This window comes from Lepisma saccharinum, chromosome 2 (genome assembly GCF_977018435.1).
Source record: "Lepisma saccharinum chromosome 2, izLepSacc3.1, whole genome shotgun sequence".
NCBI classification, from domain to species: domain Eukaryota; kingdom Metazoa; phylum Arthropoda; class Insecta; order Zygentoma; family Lepismatidae; genus Lepisma; species Lepisma saccharinum.
Genome location: NC_139230.1, coordinates 2,048,570 through 2,064,606, shown reverse-complemented (window position 1 = coordinate 2,064,606; position 16,037 = coordinate 2,048,570). Strand labels below are relative to the sequence as shown.

Below are 16,037 nucleotides of genomic sequence, written 5' to 3'. Positions count from 1 at the left end.
ATGTCGGAAATGTTCTTTAGCCCTTAAATAACACAGCCTTTCTTCAAATCTGTAAAATTCAATGTGTGTTCACAAGAACAGCACTGCAACTCCAATTGGTGAACATTAAACGGTAAACAAACTCCTAACATCGCAGTGTTGCCATACCAAACACAAACGCTACGAACTTATGCATCAACCCAATAGTTAACCCCACCTCTCAAATAAGAGCTTTTCTTCGAGATGGAAAATTGTATGATAAATGAACGTGGTGGTCTATCAAAAATTTTGAAGGGATTGGTGCAACAACATGACAAGCCACATTTTGGCGAAGATGTTTTTTTTTCGGCTTAGGCGGTGTGTTGCTACCGTAGGCAGGTGATATTTCCGAAAATTTTCATGTTGTTAACCAAATGATTTTCCCTATTTTTTTTACAAGAACATGACAAGCCACTGTGTAAGATTACGTCATACAGTGACATGTTTCTCAATCCCGGGAGGAAATTGTTTACGTTTGGCACTTCATTGCCTAATGCTAGTGATGATTTCAGTTCCAATATTCATTAGATAAGTTGAACAGTGTCATGCCTTCACACTTGAACTAGATGTCACAAAAAATCGTGGGTGATGAACAAAAAGTACTTATTTTTTTAAAAATTCAGTGTGATAACTTCTATTAGGATCCCATCCTTCCATAATGTTTAGTTTTGTTCCCCACTGTTATGTTTTCAAATTTTTGCCCGCGAATTCTTAAGTCGTGTTTGTATTTTTGTTATTTTACGTTACTTTTCTGTTTCTATGCCAATCGTGGTGGTGAAGATGAATGATGGTTAGATGAAATTGATGAAGGGACAGACAAAGGAACAACCATACCCAAACCAAGACTCGAACCGGAAACTTTCGGTAGTGAGATCGTGGGCCAATCACATAACTTTCTCGACCACCCAAGCGGTCTTTCATACGTCGTGAAACAAATGATGATAATACAATGCAGAAATAAATGGAAAGTTACTAACGATAGAGTAACTTGCCAGTTTCATTTTCAGATTTTTGTGTGAGGAATGTCCAACTACAAATCCAGACGTAGGAAACTTTGATGGAAAGCGACCGCTGCACGAGGCGTCTCAAGCAAGCCAAGTAGAAGCCGTTTGTTACTTGCTTTCAAAAGGTAAGTTTCGCCACGCCAAAGACATCCATCATACTTCTTATTACCAAAGTTTTATAAGACACAAAGAACTTCCATACTTGAACTATTCTGCATAACATTTTCTTAAACTTAAAACGCGTATTTGGCCTCCCCGATGATGCAGTGGTAGCGTCGTAGCCTTGTAATCAAGGGGTCCCGGGTTCGATATCCGGTGGAGACACATAGCGGTCCGGATCCCACTTTAAGCTGTAGGTCCAGTCCCGATTAGCCTTACTCTGCATAAAGTGGACTTAAAACACCAACTCAATCAATTAAAACGCGATCTTTGAACAAAAATATCACCCGAAAAGTGAACGTAACTTAATTTGGTAAAAAAAAAACTTTGAAAGTTACGACATGCATCTACTAAACTTCATTGACCTACGGTTTTATGCATAAGAGGGGGGTCGAACAGGTCCGTCGACCCCCCTGCAAAATATCATTCATTTCAATTGACAAAAACGTAGAAAGCTTTGTCATTCTTGTTGTCAATAACAGAAATGAGGTTCAGTTTGTTGGTATTCGAACAGAATAACCAAAGTAAAAACTGCATTACATCGAAATAATTGAATGTAAAATGCAATAACTGTTTTCAGATTCTGCCGTTTAATGCAGAGAATACATTGTTCCACAGTTTTCAAAATCCAAAATTTAGTGTTCTATGTGAGAGGTCAAACAACATAAACTTTATGACTAAATTTTCCCCTAATTTCTAAAGCATTTTCTTGAATGAGGCATGTAAATCTTAATAACAAAATAGAATAATTATAAATCAAATTTAAAAAGATGATGAAAAACAGTTGTTCAGGATTTTCACTCAGCTGGCGGATGAAGTAGAAAAGTCTTCCTGAGGATTTAATAATAATAATAATAATAAGGAATAAATAGGTATATTTTTATTAGTTTGTAATAGTTATTGTTTTGTAATAATAATAAAAACGTAAAGTGCTTCTTTGTGCTTTGCACCACACCGTGAGGGAGTGTAGGGGGTGCGGGGTTAGGACCCCACATTTTCTTGATCTCGGCCGAGCGGGGGGGTGATGTGATCGCCTTTACCCTCCAGAGTTTCCTCCAGGTACCCACTTTATACGACGCTGGGTGGGCGCCGGAGTCGCTTGAACAGGATAAATTCTTTATTATATTATTATTATGTCTAGTATTCACGTTTTATCCGTCGTCTGACTACCCCCCCCCTTGCAAAAATTGCTGGCGACACCCATGGTTTTATGTGAGATCCGAACCTAGAGATTTGCTTCCACGGGGATTGAACCCGTGATAACAAGATGGCGTTCTTTATTACCAGATTATCGTCCCGTAAGGCCTATAACCAGACATGCTACTTAAAGATTTATTTATTTTATTTTACTTCGCGTTTTGTGCCTCTTGGCTAATTTGTGAAGATGGGGATGAGTGATGAAATTGATGAATGGACGTTCACAAACAACCATGCCCGATTGGGATTCGAACCCGGGATCCCTGGCGTCGCAGCGCGATGTGCTAACCACTCAGCCACAGGGTCCGGCGCTACTTAAAGATTTCACCGTGCAGTTAAGACGTAATTTCTAGCAAGCTGATTCATTTAAATCGCGATTAAATCAGGTGATTTTTTTGGGGAAAATCACTGATTTAAATCACTTTAAACAAATAATTTATGGAATAATGTACATAAGAATTTTGTAGATATCAGAATCATTTTTAGTGAAAGTACATTAATCTTGTAATCATTTAATGGTGTTTATTAGGCTCTAAGAAAGGAAACAAAATATATATACGTATACTGATGGGGGAAGCTCATACGAAATGAAATGTAATATGTGTAAACTGCAAACACACTTATATTTCTCTTAATTTAAAATCCAATGATATTAATGGCAAAAATAGCAAACATTTTGTATAGAATAATATACAAAGTACTAATCATGTTAAACCGTAAATAGTGTCATCATCATTAACCTGTAAATAAACATGGCAGCTGATATTTTGCAAATTATCGTTAAAAAAATTGCCAAAATTCAGCTACAAAGACTGCAACAAAAAAATTTAAGTTACATTTATATAGTACATCCAGAATGTGTCGTTTTCATTGGAAGAAAAGTTACTGAAATAATTGTACTTTCAATAATACACTCAACAAACATTTCCATAGTAGGCTCATACAGGGAGGTTATTTCAGTCGTTTACCGCGAGCGTGTCGGCCGCTTAGCGGCGCCTTCATGCAACAGGTCCCGGCAAATTGCGTTACAGGAAGTCCGTAACAGAAACTGCTTGTTTTGTAATGTTTCCACTTTTCACAATTACAGTTACAATTACAATTGAAATAAGCACGTACCTTGTCGCAAGGATGCTGGAAAAGGTGTCCTCCCAAATACAAATATTTCTGGCACCTTATTTCTGACATCTAATCTTAGATTAGACATCGCTACTTTATCCTCAGTTGTCGCGAGAGCGCCGTCGGCGTATCGGGGGAGTTCTCAGCCGCGAGAGGGTGCGAATGCGACACCTGTCGTCAGTGATGCCAACCGTAGGGACATGGACTTTTCACTATATTTCGCCCGCGTAGGGACATATTTGCCAAATGAGGGAAAACGTAGGGACTTTTTTCAATCTTGGAAAATAACATTTTATTGTGCAAAGGTGCAAAGCTTACTCGCCAGTCAGTTGCACTTTCTTCGTGCTCGGTTTGGAATGAATGGATTAGTTTATCTGGATACTTTAGCGAGGAGGAGAAAAGAAAAACTAACTAACAAATCTCCATCAGAATTTTGGAACATGTTATCGGTTACCAAGAACTTTCAAGGCAAGTTCTTTTTTGAAAACATTTCCACTCTCGCGAAAATAGTGCTAACATTGCCACATTCTAACGCGGAAGCGGAAATAATATTTTCAATGTTAAGTGGTACAAAAACAAAAAAAGAGAAATAAAATGGGACCAGAATTGTTCAAGGCTGCAGGAAATACAGCATCACCAACCAACATCTATCTCTTCACAGCAGCAGCATGTATGACTTCAAATAACATAATCAACAGTAAACGACTCAACGTTATTCATTAGGGGTGTGCGGGATCCCGAAAAGTTGGGACCGGGATCGGGAAAAATATTTCCCGTCCCGATCGCGACTTCGGGAAATGACTTCCCGACTTTTCGGAATCCCGAGCAGTTGGGGAAATACCTAATGGACACTTTAAAAAGTCGTTAATTCTCGACGTTTTCTGCATTGTAAGTTTCTGGAACTTATCGGAAATTGTAAGTTTTTATTCTAGAAATGTAAAAACAATCACTTAAAGTGAAAATGACGTGTAGAATTCGAGATTTCCAGAGCTTCGGGAAATTTCGAACATTTCCCGTCCCGAAAATGTGCGGAAATTGCAAATTTTTCGTCCCGAGTGTCGGGATTTAAAAAAAAATCCGTCCCTATCCCGTCCCGACCCAAAAAATTCTGTCCCGCACACCCATTATTCATTAAGGCAAGAATTTACAATACCGGACCCTTCTGTAATTTCTATGCTACGTCTTATACTCACGAAATAATTAGTCGTGATGATTTATCTCAAGTTAACATGTTGGGGTGAGGTGAAAAAATTGTTCATTAACGGGTAGAAGTTGTAAAATAAGCTTTTCAATTCTCGCAATGATGCTGCGTATACAAGTATGGTAGCCATATTTGTTGATATGAACAATTGACGTTCGCAATTAGTTACGCTGTCTACAGCGTTGCCACACTGTTGATTTCATACTTGGAGAGCATGGATCGTGTACGAATGGCGGAAGAGCACAGTAAAAAAGTTGTTAATGTTGTACAGATTTTTAGGTGGAGTGTGCAGGAGGATGGCCGTGGGATAATTAATAAACTTATGGATTTCGGTATATTGCCCAAATAAGGTGCTTACATGTGAAAGCGACAATCACGATGTAGAAGAACATGTGGAGTGTGGACTGATTTGATTACAGGTAAGTTTGGCAACAGTGCATCAATCGTAAAATTACAGGATACGAAAATGGCGTCTTCGATGATGAACGTTTACCGTTAAAGTGCTACGAATTGTTTATTTTTTTATCGGTTCGTAATCACAATTAGCGCAAAACCATTCACGGATAGCTACACTGACCATTCTCGGTAAGGTTAGGTTAAGTTAGGTTAGGCAAGGCAAACATAATTAAAATTTGGGGTCGAAAAACCATGCACGGGTAACCCCACAAACCATTGACGGATAGCCCCACGAACCATTCACGGTAAGGTTAGGTTAGGATAGGCAAACATAGTTAAAATTTGGGGTCGTGGTAATATCAGGAATGTATATTTCGTTTTTTAAGTATTTGAAACACAAAATTTTTCAGTAAATAATGAGCAATCGTGCCGATCGCGGACCACTCAATTTAACTTATTTTGCAATTTCTACTCGTGACCCCCAAATTTTAACTTCAAATTCGTGATTAGGAGGCCTCAATTAGTGAGTATGCGAAATATTACAAAAATCGGGGAGGGGTCCTGTATTGTAAATTCGCTCCTTCATTGATTGTGGAAGCACGGAGCAGAAAGATTTGGTAAGTAAATGTGTATATTTTATCTTCTGTTTTGCATGCTCATGAGGTGGTGTTTTTTTCAGTCGCTTTACTTGGCGTAAGGACATTTGGTCAGTTGTAGGGATATTTTCACTACGTCTTTAGGGACATTGCCGGAAAATGGTTAGCAAAATTGTCGGCTACCAGACGTAGTGAGTCTAAGCTCATGTTCACTTCTTTTTGCGTTTATCAGTACGCGTGTTGTTTATACTGTGTTATTGAGTTAGTGTGCTAGTGCTTTATTGTGTGTTAATTGTTATTCATTCATTAGTTATTCCGCTAAACAAATATAGTCTTGAACAAAGAGTTTTTATGTAAGATAATTACGTGAAAACGAACTCTTGCAGAATAGTGGTCAGGCAATTACGAGAGACAGGATCTCTTGAACCTAAGAAACGTGTTGTATTGCTGTTGAAGGAGGTCTCTTATAACACAGGAGATTAGTGATCATCATTATTATTACTTTTAAATATCATTTTACCCTTTCGGTTTGCTTTATGCGCCGGGATGCTGTCTTCCCTTTCTGTCAACTGAGGATAAAGTAGCGATGTCTAATCTAAGATTAGATGTCAGAAATAAGGTGGCAGAAATATTTGTATTTGGGAGGACACCTTTTCCAGCATCCTTGCGACAAGGTACGTGCTTATTTGAATTGTAATTGTAATAAGTGGAAACATTACAAAGCAAGTGGTTTCTGTTACGGACTTCCTGTAAATCAATTTGCTGGGACCTTTGCATGAAGGGGCCGCTAAGCGGCCGACACGCTCGCGGTAAACGACTGAAATAACCTCCCTGTATATACAGTACCAGAAACAGAAAATTGCATATTTACATCCTTTCTATAAAAAACAACAACATATACTATTTGTATCTATATGTATGGTGCCAAAAAACCATACAAGCAATTTTAAGCAGTGAAGTCAAAAGATGACATTTTACCTCAGATATTTATGCTTATTCTTTTAATAGCAAACATGGCAGATATGATAGAAATGTTGTATCATCACTGTTTAGAACCTTTACAATTGCCCAATATAAAATTATACTTAAAATATTTCCTGTAATTGATGTAATGTGACTTAAAAGAACGCAACAAGTAATCTCAGTTTGTGATGCCTTGTCTCGAACACACTAGATTTGTATTCTATTACCTAACTTCTCCTTCAGATTCCATACCACAAGCAAGTGCCACTACGGGTTACGAAGCCACATCCTCATTTAACTAGCATTTGTGCACATAGCGTGTATGGGTTTGTAACCTATTTCTCGAAAAGGTTTTCCATTATTTTGGTTGCCATTCCACAGCGCTTCCATTTGCAACGCGAAGAAAGCGAAGATGTCGCGTGATGCTCGCAAGACACGCCACTTTTGTGCCTGTTCGTCAATTGTTGGAAATCGAATCCTGCACTTTACAGGTAATGAGTCGATGTCACGGTCAGTTGCTAAGGCCGCGTAGCAGGAAGTGCGTAGTGTAACGACCGAAGCAATGACCTTTCCAAGGTTCATCGCCTGCAAAACGCACGAAATTCGTTCGACCCAAAGCGCGATAGAATAGAGTGGAGTGGGATCCAACCAACTCCGTGATGAACCAGCAACCCTCCAGAGCCAAGGCCCGGGTGATGCGCTCGAGAAGGGGCGGATTTATGTGCACTAGAAATGGCCAAAATATGCATTAAAATAGGCAAAGTATGTACTATAAATTTTAAAAAGGTGTCCAAAAATTGTGCATATCAATCTACAGTATATATGCTTTATGAATGCACCAATACCCTCATACTTCCCGAGTAGCATGCTACTGCCCACATAAGTCAAGGATATCAAGCAATTCCCACCCACAGTCCCATATTCCTTGCGTAGTTGGCTAATGTATTTGCTCAGCATTGATAGTGAAAAAATGCATTTCTTTCATTGGTATTTTTACGGATAGAGATGCTTTACAGAGCAGAAATCTATGACTAGTTGCTGGGGTTTATTTTAGGCGTTAGTCTCAAATAACAGGATCATAATGCGCATTAGTTATTAACAACTAAACGACAAAAAGTGGTAATAGCAACAAAAAATCAGAACAAAAAGAAGCCTACTTTTTCAACGCTAACTTTGGATGCCATTGCATGCGTTCTTATTTAAAAAAAATCGCCAGAATTTCGAAGATTGAACTATTACCCCTGCGACAGAAAAGGACTCCAAACTTTGAAAACGTTGTGCTTAGTCCTTACGACATGGCCTACGCTGTTCACGGCGGAATTGTGCCCATGACTCACAATAATAGTGCATGTAAATATCCATGTGAACCACAAAAAAATATTTTAATACCTAAGATATTAACTTAAAGCTCAGGGTAGACTTGACAAATCGTCCGTCCACGTAAACAGGGAGTGGATATAAACAGATGCACACAGCTAGAGAGCTTCTATACTAATGCAGGGTAGGAGTTGATTTCATGTACTCAGTGGCGGCGATTTGGTTCCAAAACTAGGGGGCAAGTTTAGCATAGTGCGGGGCAAAAGTGGCAAAAAGTTGGGTCAACGGCCTCCTAATCGCCGCCACTGCATGTACTTTATCTAAAACTGAGCCGACGTCAGAATTATGGAATCAAGTCAGAACTTCCCAAGTCAGGAAAGGGAGGTTCTAGTAAATTATTCTTTGTATTCGTAAGCACATCCAGTGCCTTTCACGGTCAAGTCGCACATGATCGGTGGCTAGCACGCCGGTCAGTAAGAGCTCTACTGCCACACGGGAGACTCTGGTTCGATTCCCGGTGTGGGTGATCTGAGGTCGGAATTTTGCCGGCCTTGTCCCCGCGTAAAGTAGCTCTGGGGCTCGCACAGCCTCAAATCAATGGGCACCTGGATGGTAAAGGCGGCCGGAGCGTGGTGCTGATCACATCACCTCGGAAATAGTCTATATCGAGAATGTGGGGCCCTAACCCCACATCCCCTTAATGTGCCTTCATGGCGCGGTGCTATGTGCACGGGGGACTTTACCTTTAAAAGAAACGCCATCGTTTTCAAAATATTTTTTTCTTGCCACTGATGTACTAAAATCTTCGATTTACAATTAAATTTGCAGAACTGAAACTATTAGACACGGCTTGTAATAATATTAAGGACACAGAGACGAGCTTGTAAAATTCAAGACTCGTCCAAGGTGGTGTGTATATATAATTACGCAAATATTAGTAATCATCTTGGACAAGTCTCGAAGAATAGGTATCAAAGAAGTTGACAAAATTATGCTGGACCTACAGTTTAAAGTGCCATATGAACCAGAGTGCAATGTGCCTCCACTCGGCATCGAACCCGGCACCCCTTGATTAAAGGTTGCAACGTAACGTGCATGAGTGCCTACGTAAAGGTCTCCCCTAACACCCAACGGAACTCTTGTGCACCATAGAAACTTATGATGTTGGAATCGCAGATCGTGTTTATTTCCCTTGCTAATACTGTCCTGCTGCTGTGTAGCGTTAGATTTTACTGGGTTTGCTTCTAACGGTGCAACGATTTTGTAGAATTTTTAAGAAAGTAACTTTCGACACTTCCTTTCCTGTCCCCTGATGCTTGCTCTCAATCGATATTGCAGGAACTGCGCAAACCTCCGCCTCTCTCCTGTCTCTCGCTCCGAGCAGGCGAAGGCCTTGAACCCGCAGCTCTCTCGCCACGAGCGTGAGTGACCTCGGAGGAAACACCTCCTGGGAGTGACCAGCTTCAAGGTGAAAGAACTGGCATCGTACAATCTAGGTTATCGATGGGAGTACGTTCCGCTTTTTTCACTGCTGTGGATGTATTGTGCTCTCCCACTTCGTCTCTTCCAGTGATCCCTCTCTCCACTTTTTGCAGCATTTTGCAAATAAGACAATATCGTGAAAACTCCATACTAGTTCGTTAGCCACGATATCTGTTCCAAGCCCCGTCCACAGCCCGCAGATTGAAGCAGGAATTAGGTCAATGTTTCTATTAATGGACTGAGACATGGATATACTGAATTTTAGGTCGCGCAGAGGATTTGACGCTGCGCTACTTGACTATGATCGATTATGACCCCCCCCCCCCCCCCCCAGGGTCCCCACACATCTTCCGTTGATTTGGTTAACATTTTGTCCACAAGATATCACAATTGAGGCGTTGCGGTTATTAGGGGCGAACTCGACAATGGTCGATTTTTCTGTTATTGTTGAATTATATACATACATTGAAAACTTTAGGAACTCATGCAACGTCTAACGGGGCTCTGCATCGCCTCTAATACTCTGAAATTTGCTTTAGAGTAGGGCAACGCAGGAGCAACTACAGAAAGATGCTAATAATTTTCAACTGCTGATTCTTGCAACTTGTATTTTTCGAGTTGCAACGCGAACGCCTCGATTGTTCAAACCACTGGGTTGAAAGGATTTTAACAATTTTTCATTATGGCTTATAACGTCCCTCAATTTTAATAATGTCATTTTCTTCACTGTCACAGCCGTAGCATAACTATTCCACACATAATTATTATGGAATAAATTAACTATTGGTCTCTATATATACGTATATCAGGTAAAATTTTCCCCTTGAATGTCCCTGTATAAGCGGCTCTTGGTAATCATACTACCTTTCAATGAGTACCTGGAGGCAAAGGCAGCCAGAAAGTGGCGTTGATCACGTTATAGTTGGAAGTCCTGATTGAACGCCTGTTTGGTATCTTTGACAGCTCGAGAGGAAGCCGACCGGATGCGTATCTGGTTTCGAGCCAGCACCTGTTTTTCTGAGAAGCACTGTTGCCACTTTTACCTCCAGTGTTTAGACATCCAACACGAACTGCGACGACGTTACACTCCCAAGGTCTCCACATTGTATTAAAAAAAAAACAGCAGAACACAATAACACAACCTAGCAAAGATAACTGGAACCTCACGTTATGAAATACCTATAAAGAGACTGAATTGGCAACATCTCATTTACTCCACGTGGACCTGACATGTGGTTGTCAGAGGGAAACTGATCTTTCGAAACTTTTTTGAAGTGAAGTTGCGTTCGAATCAGGACTTCAAATTTACCTTCATAATGCCAGAAAACGAGAATATATTTATACGTCTTCATGGCACAGGAGGACTTTATCTTTTTTATATGCAATAATTAACCTATAAGCTAACTGTAAAATAAAATTACTAGCGTATTTTTGTTATTTTATGTCGCTTTTCTGCCACTTTTGGCTAATTGGAACTATGAGGATGAGTGACGCTTAGATTAAGTTAATGAAGGGACCTTCACAAAAGAACACGCATACCCAGGCCGGGATTTCCCGTAAACTTGAAAGTGACTCTGAATGCCAGAGTCCTGGTCGAGTCTGGATATTTTTCTTTTTTTTTCTTTTTGTAGTAACATAGTTAAACCTTGTTTCCATAATAAATACACTCAAGTTGCTGATCAAGGCAGCTTATTAAAAATTAAAGGAATTTATACATAACGTTTCTTCCCTATATCAGGGTCTTCCTCAGACGAAGAACTAAAAGAAAAAACTAGTTTAGTTCTTCGTCTGAGGAAGTCCGTCTTCATATTGTCCACCGAAGATTGAAAAGAAAAAAAAAAACTTTCTAGCGTATGTTTTTCGTTGCTTGCTCCGAGATATGAAGGATTTCGGTTTTGTATATGTACGTACTGAATATTACTTTCAGTGCTTGAAGAGTGTCATTAGGTACAGCTAATTGTATTACAAATAAATGCTTTGTCAAATGATATTCCAAAGTTAGACCTCCTACAAGTTGATTGGGAACCATTTCAACTCAGCATTTTTTTTAATACATCGCCCTCTAGATTGATTGATTTGTTGATTTAAGTCCACTTTATGCACAGTAAGGCTAATTGGGACTGGACCTACAGTTTAAAGTGGGATCCGAACCACTTGTGCCTCCACCGGGAATCGAACCCGGGACCCCTTGATTACAAGGCGACGACGCTACCACTGCGCCATCGGGGAGGCCACTCGCCCTCTAGATGTCTGACAAAATACTGGCTTCTAAAAGGCATTGGATGTGATGCACATCTGCCATAAATTGTTTAAAAATAATGTAGATATGCGTCTTTAAAATTAAAATAAACTATATAAGTATGATATGTGCATTAGTATGGTTTCTATGTTCAGTGGGTGGGAGATGATTATTTCTGGTTGGGATAGCTGAAGATAGAGTTAGGGGGGAATCCTACTCACCCTCTTTAATCTCACCCTGCATTGAAATGAATAGATGTATCTTTGTTTGCAATTTTCATATTTCAAACTTCTGATTTTCCGTTCCGTTAAATTTAAAATGAGACCAGAATATGGTCCAGAGCTTTATATGTTTCGGGATTGTTATCTGGTCTTAAGAGCTGTTTTTTTTTTAATAACCACAAATTCTAAGAAAGACACTGAAATAAAAAATATATATATTTAAGAAAATTTTGCATTAAAAACAGGAAATTCGTGTGTGCTGTTCTCGAATGAAATATTTAACATACCTTCACATTATACCTAGGTATAGGTACCAGTGAAGTAGTGTACACACACACACACACACACACACACACATACACATAGGAGGCTGAATTTTGTACCCCCCACCTTCCGTACAACAGAGGAGGATCATCTGATCCTCCTCGAGATGGGTCTCTATGCCACTGTTTTTGTCTAATTGTATTTGTGCTGAAACAGTAACTATACCATTTTATGTGTTATTCAAAAATAGGATTCAAGATTTCGAAACTACGAAACCTGAGTTTTCTTGTCAGCTCTTCACACTGAAATTGAATGAGTCTCAATACTAAAAAAAATATATATATAATAAATAAATAAATAAATACTTCGTCTACAGGAATGGAAAGGGCCTGAGCATGCGAAGACTTCTTGCTGGAAAATAACATGATCTCCGTTAATCACACACAGTCAACGTCAACGCGAAGGTTATGGCACATAGCGGTTATGATGTTCACTCAACTATATGACGTCGTCCTTAGTACAATTGCGTTCCAGGCAGGACCACAAGCCTACAGTTAGCATGTAAATCCGACTTTTTTCCAGAGAGATTACGATCTTTAGAAATATTTTTCTGTCCACACCGCAGTTTCTGCGGGAACTGATTTCATTTTCGTTCAGTTTTCAAATCTACGCATTAAACATAAAATTTTGAATCTATCTTTATTATAAAAGAAGGTATAAAAACAGTCCCAGTTGTATCAAGGAGCGATTAAATTGCGGAAAAGAGTATAGTTTACAAATTTTGTCTGTATTGAACATTGAAAAATATATTACATTAATTTCCACCTCCCAAGAAATGAAACAGAAACAAATGTGCGAAAAATCAGCCTTTCACGAGATTTGAACTTGTAGACTCAAGATAAATGAGCCGGCTCGTTACTAACTTTACATCTTAGACAAATTTACCGCGGAGAAATTCTGTCCTCAAAAGTAGAAATCTAACACAGTTTGTTAAGCTGCCCAATGTTTTCTCTAGTTCTTTATTCAGTCTACAACAGACATTGTGGTCTGCAACCGTGTCTATGGGACACTACTATCGTCAAGCTACACCAATTGGACACATCTAATATTTTTAAATGTGAAATGACAGTTTTAAATGCTCCTAATAATTTCTTACTTCTGAATGTTAGTTCCACAATTGGTCAGACACCACACCACGCATGCAGTTGCTGCTCACAAGTAAATCACTTGTTTGCTCGCGTATTCAACAATGGAAGATATTACCTCCAAAGCACAAAGTTTAATTGGCACAATGGTGAAGATATTCTTTAAACTTATGATAGTTTTTCACTTTTCTCGCTCCCTTTCTTGTTTTCTACAGGAGCAGAAGTGAACTCCCTGAAACGTGCTGATTGGACACCGTTGATGCTTGCCTGCACCAAGAAGGGAGGCAACGCTCTTTCAGTTGTTCAAGTCTTGCTTCAGAATGGTGCCAACCCACATCTTAGAAACAAAGACGGTTGGACAGCTTTCCATTTGGCATGCAGAGAAGGAGACGTGAACATAATCTCTCATTTACTAAAAACACAGCCAGAGCTGTGGACTACTGTCAGCAAAAATAGCCGTACTCCGTTACACACAGCAGGTAAGTTTATACTTCAATTCAAATAATAATTAGTCGAATTGTCAGAAGCTACAGGCTTAACTAGGAATTCATTTTCGGGAATCAAATTTAATATATTCTTATTTATATGCCAGAGAAGCGAATTCCCCGGACGTTAATCACGCTGTCGAACTTCAGTATCTATTAAACAGGTAGAAACTTCGTCAAATGTGAAGGTGGTTGAGTTATCTGTCCTTCGATTGCAAAATGAGTGAGCTTTCATCAGCCTTCCGATGGCGCAGTGGTAGCGTCGCCTTGCATTCAAGGGGTCTCGGATTCGATACCCAGTGGAGGTACATCATACAGTGGTTCGGATCAGTAGTGGTATTTGTGGTACTACTGGCGCGAGAAAGTATGAGCCCCCCTCAAGCAGATTTGCTACACTTAAAACAGGCTCAACATGCCCATATGAGCTTTTTGCTCAAGTGTGGAACCCTTGCCTAATCCAAGATTTTTGTAAAAAAGCCCTCATGGATTCCATGAGAAAGTATGACCTCTCTCAGAAAGTATGACCCCCCCAGATTGATTTGTCTACACTTACAGAAGGCACTTCTGTGAGATTGTTGTCCATAAACTTGTCAAAAATATGCCCCTCCTCATATTTTTTTTGACCACACCTGAAACTATGCCAAACGTATTAACACACACCCACACCCACCCACACATATTTACTTCCGGTCCACTTCCGGTTTACTTCCGGTCCACTTCCGGTCCACTTCCGGTCCACTTCCGGTCCACTTCCGGCCCACTTCCGGTTTAAGTTCAATTGGCCACCAGGCTCAACTTATATATCTAATATTAAAATAATGTAATTATTCTAGAATTGCTCCGTGACTCTCTCATTTCTTACATCATAAACATATGATTTTTCCCCTATGAGAATAACACTACAAATGGTGTCATCAGGTAAAGCCTCATGGAATTCACAGATAATTTTAATGTTTGTCCTGTCATTCACCACAACTTGTTTCCTTTTTGAAGCATTGATGACAAACATGGGTCTCCGTGTTTTGAATTCATCTGGTGTGTAATACATGTCAGTATTGCCTGTAGTGACTCTTTTGAAAGCCGAAAATGCCTCATATAATTTGAGGAAATCATCCTTGGAAATGTCTAAATTGTAATTTTCTCTAGGAAAAACCTCATTTCTGCCATTTTTAAGATATATGTTCTTGATGTTGCAGTTATCAAATTTACTTGAATTTTTTTCCTGATTGTTGTGTCTTCCAGTCTGAAACAATACTACCACAAAATCCGGCATGTCGTATTGTATGCTGGAGAATGAATTTGTAGCATCAAACTCATAATAAGAACCAGTGGCAGGCTTCTGTACGCATTGATATGTATAAAATTGCAGAGGAACCTGTGGATTTTTTAGGATATCAGCTTTGTATTTAAGAGCATAGCTGGCTTCATATTCAACAACCGGGATTCTTAGCTCCATAGTCTGAATAATGCATTTGCCTGCATCAGGTAGGGTATTAGGCAGAGCTTCTCCTGTAGGGTTTATTGCACTGTACCTCATCAAAGCATTATTATTATTTGCAGCTCTTCTAAATGTAATTCTTAACCCACCCTTCCACATGATTTCTTTGTAATCCGAGAAGAATCCTGGCAACAGGCGCATGGGGAACAGCACTGTGTGGTTTTTAGATAATATCTTATCACCAGCCTCAAATCCACCGATTTTGTAGTATGAAGCCTCTGTTTTGGATAATTTTAATGTGGCCAAAGCTGTGGAGGTAATGCCGGGATAATCTATTCTGTTTATAACAACGCCATGTTTTCTGATCTCAATTTCAGAGAACAGATGCGGCACAAAATTATCCACCAATCTTATATTTGAATTTGCCGGATAATCTGTTCCATCGAGCTTTACAACATCAAATTTGATGTATAAATCTGCTCTGTGAGGGTGTATAAAGCCATCCCCTACATCAAGATCAACCTCTATTTCTGTGTTGGGTTGATTTAAATTTGCAAATGTCCTCCTGTTTGGAGGGAATGATTGTAGCTCATAACTCTCAATATTTTCCATTGTATGTATTTTTATTTAAATGTTAATCTCTATGATTGCAGTTGTTGTGGCTCCAGCAAAATCAACTAATTCTTCTTTTTCATTAGTGACCATCAATTCAATGTAATCTATTCTATTATGACACACAGGAAAATATAATGTTGGGGATGGATTGTAGATGATGGGCTCCATGAATTCGGAATTA

The 16,037-nt window shown here is 39.4% G+C and overlaps 1 protein-coding gene across 1 annotated transcript in view; it reads left to right on the top strand.

Annotated features, from left to right (window-relative positions):
* The window catches only part of LOC145983856 (ankyrin repeat domain-containing protein 16-like), a 68,654-nt gene that overhangs the window by 42,809 nt on the left and 9,808 nt on the right, over positions 1 to 16,037 (top strand). The window contains exons 3-4 of the mRNA XM_083116914.1: positions 1,026 to 1,147; positions 13,534 to 13,797. Of these exons, the coding sequence (XP_082973040.1) occupies positions 1,026 to 1,147; positions 13,534 to 13,797 (386 nt within the window). The remainder of the gene's footprint in view (positions 1 to 1,025; positions 1,148 to 13,533; positions 13,798 to 16,037) is intronic.